At 39.5% G+C, this 23,324-nt stretch overlaps 2 protein-coding genes and 1 long non-coding RNA gene across 3 annotated transcripts; 1 reads left to right on the forward strand and 2 right to left on the reverse strand.

Moving 5' to 3' along the window:
* Positions 1 to 1,900: 1,900 nt before the first annotated feature.
* acads (acyl-CoA dehydrogenase short chain) lies at positions 1,901 to 13,086 on the reverse strand. The gene is made up of 10 exons (XM_051412833.1): positions 12,962 to 13,086; positions 8,681 to 8,841; positions 7,668 to 7,817; positions 7,459 to 7,570; positions 6,773 to 6,924; positions 6,495 to 6,665; positions 4,983 to 5,120; positions 3,756 to 3,851; positions 3,626 to 3,682; positions 1,901 to 3,545 (listed from the first exon to the last, which is right to left on the reverse strand). The coding sequence occupies exons 1-10, from the start codon at positions 12,987 to 12,989 to the stop codon at positions 3,393 to 3,395; spliced, it is 1,218 nt and encodes a 405-aa protein (XP_051268793.1). The 5' UTR covers positions 12,990 to 13,086; the 3' UTR covers positions 1,901 to 3,392.
* A 1,812-nt stretch (positions 13,087 to 14,898) lies between these two features.
* crybb1 (crystallin, beta B1) lies at positions 14,899 to 18,171 on the reverse strand. Its single transcript, XM_051413246.1, has 6 exons — positions 18,118 to 18,171; positions 17,641 to 17,784; positions 17,039 to 17,157; positions 16,760 to 16,892; positions 16,056 to 16,198; positions 14,899 to 15,285 (listed from the first exon to the last, which is right to left on the reverse strand). Exons 2-6 carry the CDS (start codon positions 17,761 to 17,763, stop codon positions 15,108 to 15,110), a joined length of 696 nt encoding a protein of 231 aa, XP_051269206.1. The 5' UTR covers positions 17,764 to 17,784; positions 18,118 to 18,171; the 3' UTR covers positions 14,899 to 15,107.
* Positions 15,292 to 16,119, forward strand: LOC127370829 (uncharacterized). The gene is made up of 2 exons (XR_007886294.1): positions 15,292 to 15,448; positions 15,602 to 16,119. It is a non-coding gene; the product is annotated as an uncharacterized LOC127370829 (long non-coding RNA).
* Positions 18,172 to 23,324: the final 5,153 nt, after the last annotated feature.

The raw sequence follows: 23,324 nt of genomic DNA on the forward strand, positions 1-23,324 counted from the left end.
TACAGTTACTGAAGCTTCTCGATCAAAAATCTTTAAAACTGAGTTTGTTTTAATTTGTGCTCCAAACTGCCTGTTGTCTCCTCCAGTGAAGTTTCCAGGACTGTAATACGATGAGTTATTAAGCAGCTTTTATTAGTGATTTTAAGTGGCACTAACTAAACATTCCTGATGAACTTTTTACTGGGTATTTTATTTCCATTGTGTCACTTAAAACTACAAAAAGCTGCTTTGAGTTAAATGAATTGATCTAGATTTAAAAAGGTTTTATAGATAAAAACTGTTGATTGGAGGCTGATATTTGCTACCAGAGTGTTTTTAAAGTTACAGAGAGCTTCAGTGTAACTATGTTGTTTTTCTCCCCCGTTGTTCTGCTCGTGAGTTCGATTCCCCTCAATGAACCTGCAGCAGGCGGTTCAATATGCAATTTGCATCTGCAGCGTTTTTTTACTTCCTGTTGTTGTTTTTCTAGTCTTTTCTAATAATGTACATACTTTTCTAATAAAGAAAGAAAAAAGAAACATTTGTCTGTCCTCATTGATAACCTGTTATCTGATATTTAAAGATTATAATGTTTAAATAGGTTTAATTCAGTAGACCACTTAATTAAATATTCTTAAAGTTGTGTTGTGTTGACATAAATAATGTGTAATAAGTTACTTTAACTCAAATAATCCAATTCAGTTCAATTGATTTTTGATGAAGGAGCTTTTATTAGTAATTTTAATGTTTTCAGTGTCACTTAAAGTTACTAAAGCTACTTGATCAAGGAGGTTTTTTAACTTACAAAATCGAGTTTGTTTTACTTTAAATGTTTGTTAAATAGTCCTTTTTCACAGCAGCCATTCTGACATGAAATAGTCGGGTAAACACAGGCATTACTGCTGTGAGAAAGGTATATTGAGTACAGCTTTCCTCTAACAGTAACATTAACTTGGCCACAGCACAGGATGAAAATACAATAACAACTTTCCAGGAAAACATAAATTATCTCCAGGATATTCGTTCATTTTAATCAACTTCCAGGTCTGTTCAGGTTTTCCAGGTTTTCCAGGACACGTATATGTTACACATACATCAGGATTTATCATGTGCACATGCAGTTGTTTGTTTTTGAAATGAAGGCAACAAACAGGAGCCAGAAAATGACGTCAAAATAATCAAGACGCTGTCGCACACACCCTGACGGGGGCAGTGAACGGCGGGGGTTCGAACAATGCTCCCCGCAGACATCAGCACAATCAGCAGGGAGCAACTGCAACGTCAGGAAGCCCAGACCTGGACCAGCGGGGCAATCAGTGCCCTCACGTGGATCAACAAGGCCGGAGAGCGTGCTCGGACGCACACACACACACACAGCAACACACAAGAGGAGGGAGAGGAACAGCCGGAGCTCGCCAACGCTGGTTAACATCCCCTGTGTTTCCATGGCAACACATTCAAAATGAAACAGGAACAGAAAGAGAGAGCAGAGAACAGAGGGCCCTCCATACACACACACACACATTCCTCTCATGTTCCTGGAAGTTAACTCACGCTCCTACCCGGGTAATATCCCCCCAAACACTAGAGCAGGGCAGGGGTGCAAACACTCGGGGACGTGGGTAATAACTGGAGACAAACACCAGAAGAGAGTAAAGATAGAAAACATCTGGACAAAATGAATGAAAACTGCTCAACACAGAATAATCAGATGTTAATATATTGATGATAAATATGGTGGGAAATTAATATTTAAGTTCTGTATCTAGAGGAGGATCTTCAGCGGTGAACTCGACGTATTATTTCTTAAAAATAAGAGAAAATGTGTTCGTATGTCTCCTCCTGAGGCCCAGAACTTCCTTAGAAAATGTCTAATTTATTGAAATAAGTTTGTTTTCCAATGGTGAAATAAAATCCATGATTCCTCTGTGGCAGGTTGTGTTTTATTATCATCATCACAATAAATTACATTCAAATATGTACAAGTTATTGAGGCACAAGAGGGTCAGTGAGCTCCAGCCCATTAACGCAGACACACTGTTATTTCCTGACTGTCTTTAAACGTCACACGCAACCTCTTAGTGTCACACTGAGTGAAACTGCAGTCAACAACTGAGCACATCCAGAACACAATGCCCGTGATCAGTGTGAGTCTGTGTGAAGGCACGCCGTCGCCCTCTGCTGGTTCAACCTCTCACAGGAGGCACAAACACTGTGGTTCCTCGTGAAGTCTTAAAGGGTCAGTTCACCCAAAAACACAGAACTTAACAGAGGAAATGAATTCTTGATTTAAGATTGATTTATCATATTCTGATAATAAACTATTGAACATCTGCAGATAAACTGATTCTGAGCTGTTATGTTGTTACTTTATGATCAGACAGATAATAAAGTCGTTCAGAAGAGCCGAGACCCGACTGAACCCAGAGAGGAAGTATATTAGTTTACGTTTACCAAGAAGAATTACTGTAAAAGTTCCCTGATGTTTTTGTCGTGGTGGAACAATTTTCACTTTCCTGTAATTTCGGAGCTGAAATGAAAAACAAAAAGCCTAAATAACAAACTGCATCTCAACGTGAAATGAGTTTGATTTAAACGGTGATCTGACTTTATGAAGCCTTTTATTATCCTCTCTTATCTTTTGCAATTTAATTTGAAAATCTGCGGTGAAATCAGATCAAAACTCCCCAAAAGAAGCCAGAGAAATCCTGGAGGGACTGATTAAAGAGTGCTGAATTATCCATGAGCACTTTCTGTTTGCAGTGTGACTCTCACTGAATCACTTTGATACTGAAGAAAAGTTATCATGATGATTCTGCAGCCGTAAGAAGGATCTTTTTTCTATGATTCTACCAGGTTTTCTGCTGCTTCGATTTGAATCCTTCTGTCCCCATAAACTGATCTTTAAAGGAACCAGAAGGGTTCGGTTCTTGGTTCAGTTCCTTTCATATGTTACCAGCTGCTATATAGATTTACATAGAATGAAGTTTTAGCATCAGATATCATTAAATACATTTTTTTTAAAAGGTCTCTGAGCACCAAGACAGAGGGACACATAACCAGAACTATCTGTGTGGCTCGACACCACCAGGAGAGAATATGGCCTTTATTCTTCTTAAATGTAGGTGAACTGAACCTTTAAACTGGCAACGCACTCATATCCTTTTAAGGCGGCGGAGACGAGTTTGAGGTTATTTCGCTTTCTGTGTTATATCCTGAATTCCCTTGAGACGGCAGATAATGGACACGTACAATCATCTGAATTTCTAATGAGCTTCTGTATCTATAACGATATAAAAATCTTCACCACAGCTCATATTAAAGTTGATCTTCTTCTCTTTAAGGACGAGCTGATGTCTCCGGGTTGATTCCAGACCTGTGATTGTATGTATAAGGCACCGACAGCAGCACGTCTACGACTGGTATTCCTTCAGTAACTGGCCGGCAATGACCAGCCTCTGGATCTCGCTGGTGCCCTCGTAGATCTCCGTGATGCGAGCGTCGCGGTAGTGCCTCTCGGCGGGCATGTCCGCCACATAACCCATCCCCCCCAGAACCTGGATGGCCTGATTTGAAAGAGCGGAAAAGAAAAATTAAATGTTTGTCTCTCTTCTCTGGATCTTTACATTCGTTGGTGGTTTCTTACCTGATGGGAGCAGAACGTGGCGGCTTCAGACGCCGCTAGTTTGGCCATGGCGGCTTCCTGTAGGAAAACAGAGGCGGGTTAATGCGCGTCACTCTGCAAGAACCCGTTAAGACGAGAGGCGACTGCGTACCTTGGTGAAGGGTTTCTTTGCGTCTCGAAGGAGCGACGCCTTCCAGGTGAGCAGACGAGCGCTCTCTATCGCCACAGCCATGTCCGCCAGTTTAAACTAAAGGATGTGAGAAATACTCGATTTAAGTAACCAACAGGTCAGACAACCTGATCAGCCTTCAGCAGTTAGCTAGAGTTTCTGTAGTGGAGACTAAACGTTAACAATGATCCATATTAACAGTTTGAATCCAACTAAAAGCTCCCTGCACCAAACTCCCTTTAAGAAATATCACATTTTAACAATTCCTAACGTGTCCGTAACAACACGTAACTCTAGAAACACGAGCTAAAGGCCGTCATATGTCCACAGTCTGACTGTCAATACAGGATCAATATCATCCATAAAGATACAGTGTATACTGATCAATAATCCATAAAGATACAGTGTATTCTGATCAATATCATCCATAAAGATACAGTGTATACTGATCAATATCATCCATACAGATACAGTGTATACTGATCAATATCATCCATACAGATACAGTGTATTCTGATCAATATCATCCATAAAGATACAGTGTATACTGATCAATATCATCCATAAAGATACAGTGTATACTGATCAATATCATCCATACAGATACAGTGTATACTGATCAATATCATCAATATAATCCATAAAGATACAGTGTATACTGATCAATATCAATATAATCCATAAAGATACAGTGTATACTGATCAATATCATCCATAAAGATACAGTGTATACTGATCAATATCATCAATATAATCCATAAAGATACAGTGTATTCTGATCAATATCATCCATAAAGATAGTGTATACTGATCAATATCATCCATAAAGATAAAACATATTCTGAAGTCAGAATCTGAACAGATTTTTTCGCCTGTTACCATGGTAACTACCAGTTTGCTGCTTCCTGTCTGGAGAGAGAGTTTCCCCCCCGTCGTCCCCTCGGCTCCTATCTGAGGGCGTTTTGTTGACGAGTGTAAAATCAGGATGTGTGAACTGGTCCCGGCTGATCCGGCTCTTTATATAACTGGTTATAATTATTATTATTATTATTATTAATAAATATTATTGATTGTTATTAAAAGATGAGTAGTGACGGTGAGGTGACGGCTACAGCTGCTTTTCTAATATTGATGAAACAGTGAAACACATCCCGTCTATCAGCCGTCAGCTGACCCGCGTTGGTTCTGTGTGACGGGTCGGCGGTTTACCTGGATGGCCTGCAGTTTGCCGATGGGGGATCCGAACGCGGTGCGTTTGTGTGCGTAGTCGGCGGCGCAGTCCAGAGAAGCCTGAGCGATACCGAGAGCCTGAGCTGCGATGCCGATCCGTCCACTGTCCAGAGTTTGCTGTGTGACACAGACAGAGACATTTTTAGAGGAGGAAGTGTCTCAGGTTTATTAGGGTGGTTCAGTGTTTATCCATTTCCCCTCTGCAGTCTTCATTAGTCGGATTATTTCCAGGATATTTGGATAAAGACTGCATCCGGAGGCGGTTCAGGGGTCTCAAGCTCTCAAACTCAAACTGTCTTTAAGCCGCTGCAACATGAAAGAGCAAATATTTCTATTACTGACGTCATATTTAACCCTTAGAGGTTCCTAGGAACATTTTCTACTATTCCATTTTTTATTTTCATGCTATTTTGGCTGTATTCAATGAATGAAGCTCAAACTTGCCAAAGGTTATTAATTTTGCATTGTGTTTAGAATTCTGGCGTTAGTTCCTTAGATTAGCCTACGCACAAATCTGTCTTTACATAAACTAATGCATTCCTTTATATTAAGGTTTCATTTTGGTCTACAAGCTTTCAATTTTAGGCATTACTTTTTGTGTGAGGGTGCCTTGCTACTGAAGTAAGTGCGTATTGCCATTGATGATGATGTGAATTGATGAAGCAGCAGCAAAATGGACTTGGTCCCAAACAAACTGAGATTTCCACAACAGCGGAGTTGTGTAAACATATTGGCCTTTAAAGGGTTAAAATACTCAAAATATGATACATATTTGATATGTTTATTTCAAGGAGTAGTTCTAAAAGATTGACTCATTTAAAGTGGAAAAAAATATCGATTTATAAGATTTTTAGTGCATCTAACAAAAACATGTTAGTTTGGTACAAACCCCAAAAAACTCATCATCATAATTTTAATAGTTTTTCAGTGAAATTTCTGTCACAATAATTAAAGTATGATGTTTTATTTATTAATGTAAGATATATAAAGACAAAAAGTGATTAAAAAATAATAATCTTGCTGGAGGGAGTGAGTCTGTATTATATCTATATTAACATCTTCACTGTTTACTGGAACAGACACAGATACAGTCTGACTTTGTCCTGCAGTTCAAAACTGCATTAGAAGGTGAAGCTGTAGTTCTCTAACTCTACTGGGAGCTGAACATCTGAATGATGATTGTTCAATAAAGTTCAGGAAGTGAACACTGCAACTTCAGGAAACTTTTCACAAGGACAGAACTGCACCTTAGCACCATTATTGTTTTTATTGTTATTAATGTTTTCTGTTTAAACAGGACGAAGAGCCAATAAAGTCACATGATGAGTAAGTCGAGAAGCGTGGTTGATATTCAGGAAACTCCACTCTGGGACGTTTCCGTGTTAAACAGGTTCTGAAAGGTTTACCTGAGTACTGAGGTGATGTTTAGTTCAGCTCTTATTTTGAAATTAGTGTCTCCACATAATGAAATGCTTTTAATAAAAAAGGTACCATTGCGATCTTGAACCCGGCTCCACGCGGGCCCAGCATGTTGCCCAGCGGCACCCTGCAGTCCTCCAGGATGATGTTGGCGGTGGATGAGGCTTTGATGCCCAACTTATCTTCCTTCTTCCCCAGAGAAAGGCCCGGGTGTGGCATGGGGACCAGGAACGCACTGATTCCCTGCACACGGAAGATAAAAAGAAGAAGCACAAAGATCCCCATTGTTACAGAACAATGAACTCTTTATCTCCGTCATCTGAACGTAAAAAAAATGTGCCGCGTCATGCCTTGTGTTTGAGTTTCTTGTCCGTGGTGGCGAACACGACAGTGGCCGAGGCGTCCCAGCTGTTGGTGATCCAGGCTTTGGTTCCGTTCAGGACCCACTCATCGCCGTCCTGACGAGCTGTTGTGGAGGCTGCGCCCGCGTCACTGCCGTTACCTGGCAACAAATCATTCAATCACTTTATAAAAGGAACCAGTTTCAGTCTGTGGGATCAGGGAAAGTGTTCTAAAAGTCTATCAGATGTTGTTTTCAGTACCAGGGTTCATTCACTCTTCCACTAAGACAGTTTGAGGGCCGGTTTGGACCCGGTGCCTAACCTGGAACCAGTTCTTCAGGTTTTAATAACCAAAGAACCGACTCTCAGCCAGGAAAACTCCTCCCAGCGAACACGTTGCTGGTCTAAAACCAGGGACTGTCGGTGGTACGTTGCGGCTGGTTATGTATTTATATACACACATACACACAACTACAGAAACCAGGAGACACTAAAAACTGATGAACACGATTAAAATGTCAGATCTAATGTTTATTATTGGTTAATTAATTAAATGTAAGAAAATACAGAAAAAATCCACTTTTTAACAGGTTTTTTAAAAAAAATCTTCTTAAAACTTGCTACATTGGCTATTTCTATAAAGTTTCTATATAGTTATACCTGATGTTGGCACTACTGCTTTAAGCTTCGTTTACCTGGCTCGCTGAGGGCGAAGCAGCCCACCTTCTCTCCGGTGGTGAACGGTGTGATCCACTGCTGTTTTTGTTCTTCGCTACCAAACTTCAATATGGGCCCGATGTAGAGAGACTAGGAAGAGAATCACAGAGCCCACAGCGGGCGGTTGAACTGAGTATTACACCGGTTATATTCACAGTGTGTATCTACGCTCTCAGACTGTACTCACGTTGTTCACGGAGACCACCACACCGGTGCTGGCGCAGCCTCTGCTGATTTCCTCCATAGCCAGACTGTACGCCAGATAGTCCATCCCAGCTCCACCCAGCTCCTCTGGCACCTCTATGGCCATCACCCCCATCGCCCCCAACTCCTGGATCTGAACAGTCGACAGAGCAATCGACAGTCGTGTGTTTGACACCTTAAACCTGATTATTCTGACCACTGGGGGGCAGCAGTTAGTCACATTTTGTTGCTCACTTACACAGAGCAACATAATCATCATTTAGGGTCGGGTCAGTTCAGTATTCGCTCTGTTTTTGGTCTTCACCAACTCCTGAGGGAAATATCTGCTCCCCTATGTTCACCAGTTGGTCTCCAGCTGTTTGCTGCTGAGCAGGTTATTTACAGTGAAAACGACACTGAGACATAAACAATGAGCTGAAACTCTCTGTAAAGTGGATCAACTGATAATTCACAACTGGACCATTTACAGTTTAAGTACTGATGGTTTTGGATCTGATATGAATAATAACAATCAAGTTAAGTCAGTAAACATGGCCATAAGTTGATCACCTGCCAACATCCAGACATCACAGCCTGAAACTGGAGGCCAAACCTAACCAGGGTATCTGGGGATCTTCCCAATTACATTCATTATTTCACACAAGGATACCGACTTATTGAGAGTCACAGAGCCAGTGGTTTCATTACCTGAAAGCACAGGATCAACCTAACGTTGAATCAGTGCTCCATATTACAGATGTAATTCGGTCAGTGCCCTTAAAAGTACAGAGTTTGGTGCCGAACCGTAAACCAGAAACACCGTTCACATCGTCATGTCAAACATTTGATTCATAAACCACCTCCTTGGTTCTTATCTTGGCCTGTAAACACTGAACTACAACAATAAAACCAGGATCAAATTTCAACTCATAACTCACAAAGCATCACATTGTTCACCTGTGTGTGTGTGTGTGTGTGTGTGTGTGTGTGTGTGTGTGTGTGTGTGTGTGTGCGTACCTGTTTGGCTGGGTAGGAATGCTCTTTGTCCAGTCTGGCAGCGATGGGGTTCAGCTCTCTGTCGGCGTAGTCTCTGCAGGTCTGTCTGAGGAGCTGATGAGTGTCCGGTAACTCGGCGAGTTGAGACAGACCTCGACAACCTCGAAGACACGAGCCGAGAGCTGAGGGACAGAAACAGATCTCAGTTCAGTGATCGCAACGTGGACCCGCGATGTCGGACTGAAATCTCCCAGAAGCAATATAAGACGAGCTGTCAAACATTCACGTTCCCCTCAGGTGGAACCGTACTAACTCTCACAATTCATCCAGCGCCATCACCTGCAAACGTTACTCTGTTTATGATCTGCAGAACTAACCAGGAGAGAGAGTCTGAAAGGGTGCAGAAAATAACAACGTTGTGGGTCAGAGACAATCAGTGAAACCCGGCTGTGCACCAAGTTATGCCGTGTCTAAGACGAGGCCCTCAGACTTTATTTATTAGGCTTTTATTGGCTTTATTTGATATTAGTGGTGGTAGAAAGACAGGAAAGTGGGGAAAGAGAGAGGGAGAGGGGGGTGACATGCGGTAAAGGGTTTGCTTATGTGACTCAGATCTGATTTATTAACGACTGCTCTCACACTGCGAGCTGTAGTGCACCCGCATGACGGATATTAGTCTACAGCGCCAGAAGAGTGCCAGGGACTCTGATAGGACTGTTCACACTCGAGCTCAGTGTCAACTGTGGAAGTCCATTTCCACCAATGTGACAGAAAGAAAGTTAATATAATGAGAAAAGTTCTCAAAATACTGATTTACTATGTCCAGTTAAAGTTCACACAATCTTCTTTTATGTCACATTGGTAGAAATGGACTTCCACAGTAGAAACCACGTGGTCTTAAATCAGGTACAGATCACGGTACCACAGTAAATAGTCCTCATCGAGTATTTTTGGCCCCTGATCCCCGTTTAATATTGATTATCTGCTGATACCTCGTCCAGATCCAACACTTGTGTCTTCCTTAATAATATAAATATAAATATGAGAGCAACATTTTCTATAAATTACCCAATAAAGTTGGTTTTTAAATCAATCTCGAGGAGATTAAAAAAGGAAATACAGAATAAAACGGCCTTTAAACTTCAGTGTCCACACACGTCCACTCCGATCAGATCCGGTTTGTTTCTCCGAGGTGACGAACCGGTCTGAGCGGCGAGACCCAGCTGTGGCTCCGGAGACGCCCGGCGGCGAGCCAGAAGTGTCACACGATGTTATTACGGGTGTAATGATTCACAGAGTTCACGCTCAGATCTGATCTGTTATGATGGGGTCAGATTTAACGAGGCTGTCAGGACGCCGAGAACAGGGAGCGGCGAGAGAACACGATGCTGATAGATGATCAATAATCTGATTATAAAAAGGCGGCTGGTTACCACGGAGACTATGAGACTATGACTGTGTCATAGGAAGGGGTCACACTGGGGTTTAAAAAGTGGGATTTTTCTCTATTTTCTGACATTTAATTCATTAATCGATAATAAACATTAGAGCTGAAATATTAGTTGATTAATCCATTAATGGATCAATAGAAAATGTATCTTATTCATTGTTTGAGAGACTTTTTAAGCTAAAGTAGCAAACAGTCTCTAGCTCTTTTTCTCTGAATATTTACACTTTATGGGTTAAATGTTAGTATTTAACCTCTTACCATTTCTGTAAAATGACCTAAAAACGCCTAAAAACAACATTTACCCAAAGTAAATTAAAAGCTGTTCTTCAACCATTTGCAGTATATGAATGGTTTTGGTCTCATTTAAAAGATAACACTCAGAATCACTCTATGTGCTCGTGTAGATGGACAATAAATCTTACTGGAGTGGATATATTGGACCTTTGGTAATGAAACAGGACTGTTTTTGTTGGATTATTACTGATTCCAGGATTACAGTGAGGCTTCTTTGGTGAGTTGGCTCAATTTTATGATGGCTTGCTCGCTAGTTTGAGGTGCCGATTGTGCCCGCTGTTGTGATTGTATCCCAAAAGCGTTTTGATCAATAAATAGACGAGATTCTAAACTTTCTAATGATGTATGGTATGGGTACTAGATCCAACATGTCTTATGTCAACGGCCCGGATAAGAAAAGGTTAATAATCAGTGGTGGAATTCAAGTAGATACATTTACTCAAGTACAGTCCTTAAAAGGTAGTACAAGGAGTTTTTACTGGTTATTAAATGTAATATTATATACTTATAATATAACATAATATAATATAATATATGATCTACATAAACAAACACGACCCCACAGAGAATATTGGAGATTTCTATACAGTTATTCTTAATGTCTGCCACAGATTCCCCTTGAAATCAATTAAATTAGGCGGCAGAAACTACTGCTTTTGTCCACAGGGGGCGTCACAATCAACACAAAAACAAATATTGTGCTTTTTACTCCATTACATTTGTAATTTTTTCATCCCCTTCCTGTCCAGTAAAAACATGTATGACTGTGTTTGTGATAAACTGGAGGATGAAGTGTTCCTTTACTTATTAATCTAAATAAACTATTTAAAAACTCTCTTGGAAAAAGCTGTAAAATATGTCACAAAGCTTAATTTTCATACTTAAAGTACATTTTACTGATATTACTTTTACTTGTAGTGGAGTATTTTCACTGCGTGGTATCAGTACTTTTACTTAAGGATCCAAATACTTCTTCCACCACTGTTAATAATCATATTAAACCATATTTACAGGCTTACGTGTGAGTGAGTGACGTAATCAGGATACCAAAAAAAAGGTAACTGTAATTAATTAGTTACAGAAAAGAAACGTAATCAGATTACAGTTACATTTAGTGAATACAGGAATTATTAGCCAGATTACAAGTTTAAAATACATCAGTTTTATCAGGTTGTTTTTTATTATTATTTTATAGAATAAACTGACATCAGTAAATCTTATTGACATTTCTGTTCTCTTGTTTTTATTTACATGTTTGCTGTTGAAGGGAATCAAAACTAATATTATTAAAGTAACTCTAAACAGGTTTATCTGCATTATTTAACTGTCGGGTGGGTTTTTGTCATGAAGATTTTGTTTATAAAGTTTATTATTTTTAGAAACTTTGTTATTATTTTTATAAAGTTTGTTATTTTTTATAAAGTTTGTTATTATTTTTTAGACAGTTTGTTATTATTTTTTAGAATCTTTGTTATTATTTTTATAGTTTGTTATTATTTTTAGACAGTTTATTATTTTTAGACAGTTTGTTATTATTTTTAAGAAACTTTGTTATTATTTTTATACAGTTTGTTATTATTTTTATAAAGTTTGTTATTTTTTATAAAGTTTGTTATTATTTTTATAAAGTTTGTTATTATTTTTAGACAGTTTGTTATTATTTTTATAAAGTTTGTTATTATTTTTATAAAGTTTGTTATTATTTTTAGAAACTTTGTTATTATTTTTAGACAGTTTGTTATTATTTTTATAAAGTTTGTTATTATTTTTATAAAGTTTGTTATTTTTTATACAGTTTGTTATTTTTTATACAGTTTGTTATTATTTTTATAAAGTTTGTTATTATTTTTATAAAGTTTGTTATTATTTTTAAGAAACTTTGTTATTATTTTTATACAGTTTGTTATTATTTTTATAAAGTTTGTTATTTTTTATAAAGTTTGTTATTATTTTCATAAAGTTTGTTATTATTTTTAGACAGTTTATTATTTTTAGAAACTTTGTTATTATTTTTAGACAGTTTGTTATTATTTTTATAAAGTTTGTTATTATTTTTATAAAGTTTGTTATTTTTTTATACAGTTTGTTATTTTTTTATAAAGTTTGTTATTATTTTTATAAAGTTTGTTATTATTTTTAGACAGTTTGTTATTGTTTTTTAGACAGATATATATTTGTCCGACGGTCTTTGAAGGCAGCAGCAGCTCACCGGTTAGCTTTAGGTTATTTAGGTGAAAGGTGAACTTCATCTTCATCATCATCAGTCACCTTCATCTCACACAGTCAGCTTTAAAAAAGGAAACCTCACAGGAACCAGAACAGCAGTTAAACTCTGCGACAACCACTCCAGCTCCTCTTCCTCTCGTCATAACCACTTATCGATACGTTATTGATCGCAGCTAGCCGGCTAACTTACAACCTTATGTAGCCGAGGAGCTAACAGCCACTGAACCCCGTCGTTAGCCACAGCTAGCAGACATTCAGCCCCGTACAGGTGACCGGCTCAGATAAAGCTAACCGTGGTTGTGTTTGTGGTTGTGGTCGGTTGGTTGTCTCACCTTTCCTCGCTGAGAGAAGAGCCGCCATGTTTCCGACCGTCGCTGTTTGTGTCAATGAGCGGTTATATGAAGCGCGGTGCTGCCTTTACGTGCCGTCGGAATTATCGGAATTCAGGGGCGGGAGCTCTGTGCAGCGTCAGAAGAGGAAGTCTGAGTGACATTGAGTGAGGAGTTCATTGTGAATGGTTGTGTTTCAGGTTCTGTTGTTGGTTTAAGAATGCTTGTTTACTTGCCTTTCTAAAGAATAAGATAAGATATGATCGACTTTATTGATCCCAAACTGGGGGAATTGATGATCTGACGTTAACGTTTGAATCGGTGTCCTGTGTGTGTGTGTGTGTGTGTGTGTGTGTTTGGTAATTAGGTGCAGCCAGGATGTCTAAAAAAAGAAAAGTGGACATGAGAGACTTCTTTAGAAGTCAAAGTGTAAGTTACTCAAAGAAATGCGTTACACCCATCCTGCAACACCTTCACTGGCTCCCAGTAAAGCAGCATGTCCACTTCAAGATCCTCCTCATCAATTACAAAGCTCTCAATAATCTTGTAAAGTGTCTTTGAGTTTTATTGAAAGTGCTGATAAATAAAATGTATTATAATTATTATTATTATTACTTAAAAGTAGCAATAGAAAACTAGAAGAACTACTAGAAAACACAGTGAACTGAAAGAGTTTTATTAAAAATACTTGTGCCCCCCTCCCCCCCACCTCTGAAATCTAAATTTCGTCCTTGTGTATGATTCATCACTAATTCAGTTTAATAAAGTTTATTTCACCATCCAAGCGTATATATCCTAAAACTTCACTCACTTTAAATATTCTAAAATCTGAATCGTCGATATTCTCCCCTGAATCCCATAATGCAGTTCTAGTGGTTGCTGAGGTCATTTTAGGAGGTATTCTCTCAAAATAATCCTTTGTTCTGGCATTTTATTGTTAAATGTTGGACATTAATAGATTAAAAATATTAAAATCAGAAATCAGCTGCAGGTTTAAAGTCTATTTGTTAAAATACTCAAATACAGCAACGCAACCACATTATCCTACAATTTATGAGGACCACTGAAGGCACCAAATTAACAGGAGGTGACATAAACTCAAATGTGTGTTTCAGGTTTTTCATTCAGTTGAATTATGATATATTTAGTCATTTTATTAAAAGATGATGCAAATATTTCTGATTTAACCTCCATAAAACAACATTAAACATCCTGTTAAACATATTGATGAAGATTGTCCCTCGATACGTCCCACAGAGGAGCGACTCACATACTCCACCACCTCCTGTTTGTTTAACTAAACATATAGTTATATATTTATTAATGTACATACAGCCACCGTAGTTTCTCCTACCTTCTCCATGGTTGACTAAAAGATGTTTAGTCGGTTGCAAGTCTGCAGTCTCACCACTAGATGTCACTAAATCCTACACATGCTCCTTTAAGCCCTTTACAGTTTACAGCAGTGGTTCTCAACCGGGGGGATATTTTAATTTCACCATTATTACCTTGACTTATATATCACTTTACTACATTTTACTGTTACAGAAACTTTAACCTATTTAATATTTACGGTCTTTTACTGTCATGATTTGTCAGTTTTTTGTTAATATTTCTTCATTTTGGTTTTAACACATGTAAGAAATACATTATTCAATTTCATATCATATATGATATCCCAGATCTATTCATATTTGGACTTAAAGTAAGTCTGTAACACTATATTGACTACTATTGGTACTATTGGTAAGTCAATGTTTTTATTTTAGGTTTAAAAGAATATAATTTAGTTGAATGTAAAAGTAGCTTGCACTCAGTCTACCACAGACACACTTACAGTGCTAGATCTGCCTTTAGAGGTGAACATATATTTAAAAAGTAAACCACCCACACACCATTCATTATATACACAAAGAATAAATGTAATCCAGCCACGGAGGTTTCAGGTCTTTCACAACATGTTTATTTTTTAGCACCATAAAAAGTCAGTTAAGGTTGTCCCGTGTGATTTGCTCTCATTCTGTCTTTCCTTTCGGGATGGAGTGATGATGGTGGAGATTTTGGGAAAGGGGTTGGGCGTTTTGGAGAAATAAAAAGCTGAGAGGGCTGCAGGGGGCTACCGCAGCGCCAGGCGGCCGGAAGGCGTCGCTCACTTGCTGGCGGAGGTGAAGGTGAAGCATCCTCTCTGGTGGAACTGCATGTCCCTGATACGACGCATGGACTGGATCTGGGGCTGGAAGGCGCAGAAGTCGTTGTAGTGTCTGTAGTCACCGCACTCGAACAGGTACTGGTAGCCTCTGTATCCGGGGTACTGGTAACCCACCCAGCTGAGAGACAGAGAGAGAGAGTCAGTTCATAGTCCACATAATGCTTTACACCGACCTTAATGTGTTTATGTTGCTCTATTATAGGATCTTTATCATGTGGCTACTCTACTGCTTTCATATTAAAGGATTTCTGAGACTAGAGCTCCTTTAGGAGGTCCTAGAGGTTCTTTAGAAAGTCCTAGAAATACTTTGGGAGGTTCTGTGGTCACTGAGGAGGTTCTAGGTTCCCTTAGAAGGCTCTAGTGTCATTTAATGAGATTCTGGAGGTCAATGAGGATGTTATAAGGTTCTTATAAGATGCTATAGTGGTCTAGAGGTTTTTTAGAAAGTCCTAGAAGTCCTTCAGGAGGTTCTGTGGTCACTGAGGAGGCTGTAAGGGCCATTTCTGAGGCTCTACTGGTGTTTAAAGAGCTGTTCTGGAGGCCTGTGGTGGAACAGTCCAAATCAGTCAATGTGGATTTTACTGTGAGACCTTGAAAGCATGAAAATATGAAGAACCATTTCTGGCTAAAAATACAAATTTGTCAACAAACAACTCATCCCGCAGTCAGCTTTAAGCCTTGTGATGACATGTCACCGTACTCTCTATGAACAACCACATTGTAGTGGAAGTCTGGAGGCCTGTGGTGTTTCCAGTACACAGCCTCCATTTTATTTATATATGGAAAATGAGCCGATAGATTTGCTTCCAGGCTTCTCTCATTAAAAAACACAAGCCTTGATCCTCTGCTACTGGATTCATTCATTTCAGTGTGTTTGTGTGTACTCACGATCCTCCGGGCACCCTCACGCTGCCCACTCTGTCGCAGAAGCCGTGCGCCCAGAGGGTGGGCACATCATCCTCCTGGATCTCCATCTTGTTGCCCTTGAAGTCAGAGAGCTCATACAGGCAGATCTTGTGCTCCATGCTGTCCTGCAGGGAGGAAATGAGGCATTAAGAGTTAGTCCTCATGTTACATCATCTGCATGTGAATTAATGATGCTCCTGTCTTCGTGCTGTAGCCATGCTGTGGCTCTCGGGGCGCCGCTGCTGGTCGCACCCTCAGAAATATGTCGGCATTACGGGATGGATTGATATGAAATTTGGTGCAGGCTTTGGTGGCATCCAGATGATGAATCCTACTGAGTTTCATGATCCAGTGGCTTTTAAACACAATACTAGCATGTGAAATTAGATAAATGTCCCAAAAGGCCACCGTACAGATAATAAATCCTTCTCCTTTGGGTGGAAACAGAACCTTTGCTGGCTATAACTGACATTTTTGGATGTAAAAGTATCAAAGTTGCCTCTAGAGTGAAACAATTTGTCAATTATTCTGTAGTGTTAATTACTTTACTCATTTTTCAAGCAAAAATGCCAAAACATTTGCTGCTTCCAGCCTCTCAAATGTTAAGACTTGCAGCTTTTCTGTGTCATATATGAAAGTATATTGACTGTCTGTGTCTCTGAGAATGAATACAGCGTTAAACGAACCATGCGGATGGGCCTGAGGGACATGAGGCAGTCGCTGCGGTAGGAGTTGCTCCAGGTATCCCAGCGAGGATACTCTCCCTTCTCCAGGATGAACATCTCCCCACGGAAGTTAGTCTGCTCAAAGGCAACAAAGCTGGAGGAGGGGGTCGGCCAGGCACAGGGGGGTCACAAGGGGAGGAGAGAGCACAGGAGAGAAGAATTAGAGGGAAAGACAGCAGGTGTGAACAGAGAGAGCGTGAACAGCTTGTGTGGTTAAATCCGGTTTGTGTGTCCACTTACGGGCCGCACTCCACAATGATACTACGCACTCTATCCATGCCACGGTCACACACGTTCATACACTCATTCTGGACCTCGATCATCCTGCCCTGGAAGTTCTCCTGGTCGAACATCATGATCTGCACAGAGGAGATATCACAAGTTACACCACCAAACTTCAGAGGAAAATATTCAACTTTTAACTGCACTGCATTTCTTTTACAGATGGATTTTATCCACAAAAACATGAGAAAATATATTCTGGTAGTGTTTTAGTTGGATTAAATATAACACTACCAAACAGTATATAAACTATTTAATGTTAGCTCTACCGCTATTGCTTCTGTACTTCAGTGAAAGATCTGAATACTTCTTCCATCACAGTCAACAACCCCGTTAAATCCACTGAATAAATTAATTGGTATGTAGGAAACTAATCTAAACGATGATCTGCTTTACACAATAATATTTTTCTGCTAAAAGCATCAAAACTCATCTGAAAACCTGAGAAAATAACCGGCTCAGAGTGATGTGACATTGTTGAACTGGCCCTTTAAATCAAACTAAATGTACACATTGTGTAGAAAAGGCGGTCTGTGCAGACTAACGCCGCGGTGACTCACTCTGTAGGATCCCATGCCGGGCTCGCCGGTCTTGGTGGCCTTGCTGGAGGCAGCGGGGGCTGGGGCTCCCTTGTCCTTGGCATCGGTGCCCTGGCTGGAGGCGGACTTGGCGGTCTGAGACATGGTGAGGGGCTTCAGGAGAGTCTGGGTGAGAGATGGAGGAAGAGACAAGGGGATGAACAGAAATAGAGGTGTAAATGGAAGTGACAGGACTGCAGAGGAGACAGTGAAAGGGAAGGAGGAGTGAGCGTGGCGGTGACATTGTCGGAGGGCTTGTAGGTATGTTTTTGGGGATTTGGACTAACTGCTGTTTATGTGGGAGGCTCATTTGGGCCTTTCCCCCTCCCCGCCCCCAGGCTGAGGGTGGTTCGCCTGGGTGTGGTGGGCAGGGAGTGGGCCCTGGCTCTGGATGCGTGGTTGTCCCCCTGTACTATGATGGATGTTCTGCTGCGTATGTCTGCGTCTGTGTGTCCTTACCTGCGTTAGTATAGCTTGCAGTGCCGTGTGAGGGAGGCTGGCTCGTGCTGGTCCCTTCAACGCTCGACCCGAGCTTTTATACTCTGGCAAAGGCCAAACGTAGAGGCTCACAGCACAATAGAAAGCCTCTCGTCATCACAGTTGGCCCGTGCCAAAGCCACCGGGTCATCGCATAGCCTGGAAACGCCGCCGGCCCCTCTGGCCTGCCTGTAAGCATTTTAACTATCAAAGGAAACCACTGACCAAGGCATTTTTGTCATGTGTTGGGCTGGTAAGGCTGTAAGCTATAGTTGCATGTAGAGAGGAGGAATGCAAAGGTCCAGAGGGCACAAAGAGGTAATCCCTACTCTCTATCACCTACACAGGCACACAAATACAACATATCCACTGAAAACAAGGCTGTTATTAAATTATACTTTCATCTCAACCAGAAAATAATCCAGAAAGCAGCCAATAAACACACATTAAGCATATTTAAAACACCAGTTTTTACTCTTTATGTCACAGTTTAAACCCTAACGAGGACCATTAAAAATAATATACAGCAATAATATAGTTTATTTAACTATTATGTGCTTTACATAAATAGTTCAGGAGGTGGTTAGCTTTGCATAGCATAAACACTGGCAGCAGGAGGAAACGGTTAATGGTACAAAATACACCTTGCAACACCTCTAGGAGCCCGATTGCACCAGGAAAAGAGACAGAAATTCACCTGTGCAACCCCGAGAAACAGTGTAACCACTGTAAGTTACACTAGTCAGTTACAACCTCTTTCTGTTTGCTCTGTACTTTGCTGATTAGTTTGTTTTCAGGGGTTGAAGATGATTTGATTAATAATAGGAGAAAAGCTTTCTAACGAGATGGTTAACTGCCCTGATGGAAGCTAATTAGACCAGTCGCTAACGAGATAATAAGATGACGCAGTTCATTTAAAAAAAAAGTGTTTTATGATCAACTCTGGTCTCATAACAGAGCTAATAAACGACAAGCTCTCTCTCTCTCTCTCTCTCTCTCTCTCTCTCTCTCTCTCTCTCACATAAGCTACTGTTCATACCAGATCATTAAGAGCAGTGTTGATTTCATTGCAGTTTTATTGGTTATGAAGATTATTATTTAAAGTGTGACCCTTTAAATCCACTTTCATATATGTTTTGAATTTATAGAAATATAAACTCATTACATGCTGTACAGGAGGATCCCTCCTCGTTGGTCTTTAAAGGTCAAACAGAGGCTGTTGTTGATAATTCTTGGATTACAGCCGGATTATGTCTGGATTATATCACCTCAACTGTGATTATTTCCACTATGGAAGCAGGATTAAATTGTGTCTGATATGTGCAGATTAGGTGTGAACTAATCCTGCTGTGTAATCTGTGTGTTTCCTGTTGCATTCTGGGTATCAAACCTTTTTTTTTTGGCGGCGTCGGAAAAGTGTCAAAAACTAATCTGGACAGATTGCAGCGTCTGGATAGAGCTGTAATCTGGTTCATCTCAGATCACATAGTTCCAACATTTTATATGATTTTATTTGAGGAAACAACATTTTATATTTCTTTTGTTAAAGGTTGATGATTAATTATCAATAAATCCAATAAAAGTCTTAAACCAACGTGTTCGTCCGTCTCTTAATACTTCCTGACTTCCTGCTCACAGATCCAAGCCCGCTGGTTCCTACTGAAGATCACAAATATATCATTTTTAGTCATTTCCTAAAACAGCAGCTCACTGTAGTTTTTATCAAACAAACAGGAGGACATAGTGCAGATGTCAGGGACTATTTTAACCGGAGGATTAATCCACATTTGGTGCTCTTGTGAGTATTTGTTTCCTGTGTCGATTTGGTTGGTTGGGTTTAGGAATGAGGAGTGAGATGGTTCGAGTTAATTAGTAAATGTGAGGGTCAGAGCCAATCAGAGGTCGGTCTTTGCAGAATACAGGTGAACTCCACAAGGTAATTCAGAGGATCACCACTTAATTAAATGCATGGTTGCAAGATAAATATCATAATTTAATTGATTTAAATAAACCTTTTAAGTTGCAAACATTTCAATGAGTCCATAATAAGTTACAAATAAGACTAAAGCTACTTGATCAAGAATGTTTTTTTATGTTACAAAATTGAGTTTGTTGTACTTAAAATGTTTTATCTAATCAGTTTCAACAATGTTTGGAGTTAAATTAACTGGTTTTACAGTGCAGCCTAATCAACCCAAATACAACCAATTATTAATTAAGTGGTCATTAAAATACCTTTATTGTAGAGGAAAAAGCTAATTCGCAAAACTCAATGTAATAACATTAGTTGAATATAATTTAATTTTAAGTTGTCATAACTCAAACAGATTGATTCAAACATTTGTTTTTAGAGTTTGTTTGTGTGAAATGCCAGAACACTTAACAATGAGCTCAAAATATCTTCAAATGTTGAAATGGATTAAAGAATAATCAATAATCGGGGTCATGTTGTGTTTAGTGTTGCACTGAATCAGGATACTGGAACCTTTTCTGGTCTATTTCAGGTTAATTCAATAACGACATATTCAAACAAATCCACAAAAACCTGAGCGAAACCAGAAAAGACCTTGTTTACACGTCTGCACATGTAAACAAAACAGTGTGTGTTCATGGAAACGAATGAACAGTGTGGCTCACTGATGTGTTTTCAATAGTTTTTGTACAACAATGGCGCTCTATGGCGAAGAGGAAGGAGACATAATGTACTTTCATCGTTGCTTTTGGGCTTTTTGACATTAAAAATATGAAATATCAGAACATAATTATCCTTTGAAGGTCCACCATAGTTCCTCCTTCATGCTTGGAACATGAGAGTGAGGCGAGGGGTTTGTAATCTCCTGCACACTGGTCCTTTAAAGCTGCAGTAGGTTTACTTTTATAAAAATAACTTTCTGTCATATTTGTTGAAGCAAACCTACTGCATCAAGTCTACATGTCTCAAAGTAAAGTATTATTCCGGTCTAATAATTCAGTGCACATTCAAGAGGGAGACGTTTATTGATCCGACACCTACTGACTCTGTGGCCTTTCGTCTACTCACACTGACACGAGCTACTGAGCACATTTCTCCTCCCAAATGGAAGAAATCTATTGATTTTTGATGTGTTGGACTTTCCCCCCCGTCGGTCCAGCCTTTATGTCTCCGGAGCCCCTCGAGGCCTCGCTGCACACATTAAATCCATTAGAGCCATTAAATCTATCCTTTTTTGCTCACCAAGACTTAATTGAATCAGATTTTATGCCTCAATCTGTTGTCTTATGTTCAAATTCATGCTAACAACAAGAACACAACCTATTGATTTTCCCTAACCCCGTGACCCTCTGCTATCAATCGGTTCCCCCTGTTTAACTATCCTGTCAGTACGGCTGTGACTGTGACAGCTAACTAGGCCAATTATTAAACCTTGGAATTGATCTCCGCTCTCTTTTGGTCGCTTCTGATACGACAGAGAATCAAAATGAGTCAAGATAATAATCAGAATATCAATAACTCCAGGGATGACGTTGCTTTGGTCTCTTATTTTGAAGGGATTATCTCTTTATAGGGTAAATCACTCAGATTCAGTGTGTCTATTATTGTACACAGAAGAACCTGAAGTGCTGAACGATTCTGTGCTTAAATTCCTTCAGGCTCACAGGAAATAAAAGCTGCCCATACAGTGCCTCTGCTCTCTTGTTTACAAGTGGTTGATTATGTAAGCAGTCACTCACACACACACACACACACACAGACACACACAGACACACACACACACAGACACACACCAGCGCTGGCTAACAGCAGAAGATAAAACTGTCTCACACTGTCCAAAAACCTCCTGTGTTTCAGACTCAAACTGAACACTTTATTCTCTGTGGGATGAATCATTGTGGGGTCCTTACAGGGGAGTATTATTAATGTACGGTGTCACGTCTGGATGAGTAACTTCCTGTATGTTGTTTATAGTGTGTGTCTGCAGTCTTGCTCAATAAACACACACTGTCAGCACAGAAAATGTCTCCAAACAAGGAGTTTTTATGTGGTTCTGGATTAAATATTGATGCCTTTATGTGACCTACGTAAACAAACGAGACCATCAGAGAGAGAAGATTGGATATTTCTGTATGGTTATTGTTTAATGTCCACCACCGGCTCAGATTCCCCTCAAATTCAACGAAATGAGGCGGTGGAAACTCTACTGTATTTGTCCACAGGGGGCGCCAAAATCAACACTGAGTATTTCCATTTTATGTTACTTTATACTTGTACTCCACTACATCTCAGAGTCCAACATTTCACTTTTTACTCTACTTAATTTGTTAAATTTAATCCCCTTCCTGTCCAGTTGAAACCACGTATCTCCAGATGTGCTGATTTTGAATGTTTGTGTATAAACTGGAGGATGAAGTATTATTTAATTTATACTTTAGCTTCTTAAGATAAATAAACGATTTAAAAACTAGAGCTGCATGTTGGCAAGAATCTGGCGATACGATATGTATCCCGATACAGAGGTTATGATTCCATATATTGTGATATTGTTTTAATTTGAAAAATCCAATGTTAGAAAGATTTCTACATAGTTATTTAATACCTGCCACTTGGTCGGATTCCCCTTGAAATCTATGAAACAAGGTGATGGAAAAACTCCTGCTTTTGTCCACATGGGGCGCCAGAATCAACACAAAAAGTGCCTTGTATTGGCTGTATTTTGATTTCATGTGAATATTCTCCACTAAGAATGTCTGAAATTATTTAGTTTAGTTAGTATTATGATAATATATTGATACTATAATAATAATAATTTGACTCATTTTTCCAGCTAAAATACCAAAATTTCTTTGGTTCCTGCTTTCAAAATGTGAACATTTTCTTTTTCTATGACAGTAAACTGAATAAATTTTGTTTTTGTTGTGTTGATCAGATAAAACAAGTCACTGAATAAATCATACATCTGTACATAGTATCTGACATTTTATTGAAAAAACCATCAAGAGATCGATCAGCAGATTGATCAGTAATAGAGATAATTATTCGTTGCTGCTCTAGATTCAAATAAACAGTGAAAATAACTTCCAGCTGTATCTTTTCTGCCCCCCCTCTCGTGTCCTTGGCCCTCAGTACTTTCTCAGAGACTCTCACTGTATCTTATATTTCTCTGCCTCCATGTCCACTACAGGGTGATAATGTGGTGTCTGCACTTCTGCCC

This window comes from Dicentrarchus labrax, unplaced genomic scaffold, assembly GCF_905237075.1.
Source record: "Dicentrarchus labrax unplaced genomic scaffold, dlabrax2021, whole genome shotgun sequence".
In the NCBI taxonomy this organism is placed as follows: Eukaryota; Metazoa; Chordata; class Actinopteri; family Moronidae; genus Dicentrarchus; species Dicentrarchus labrax.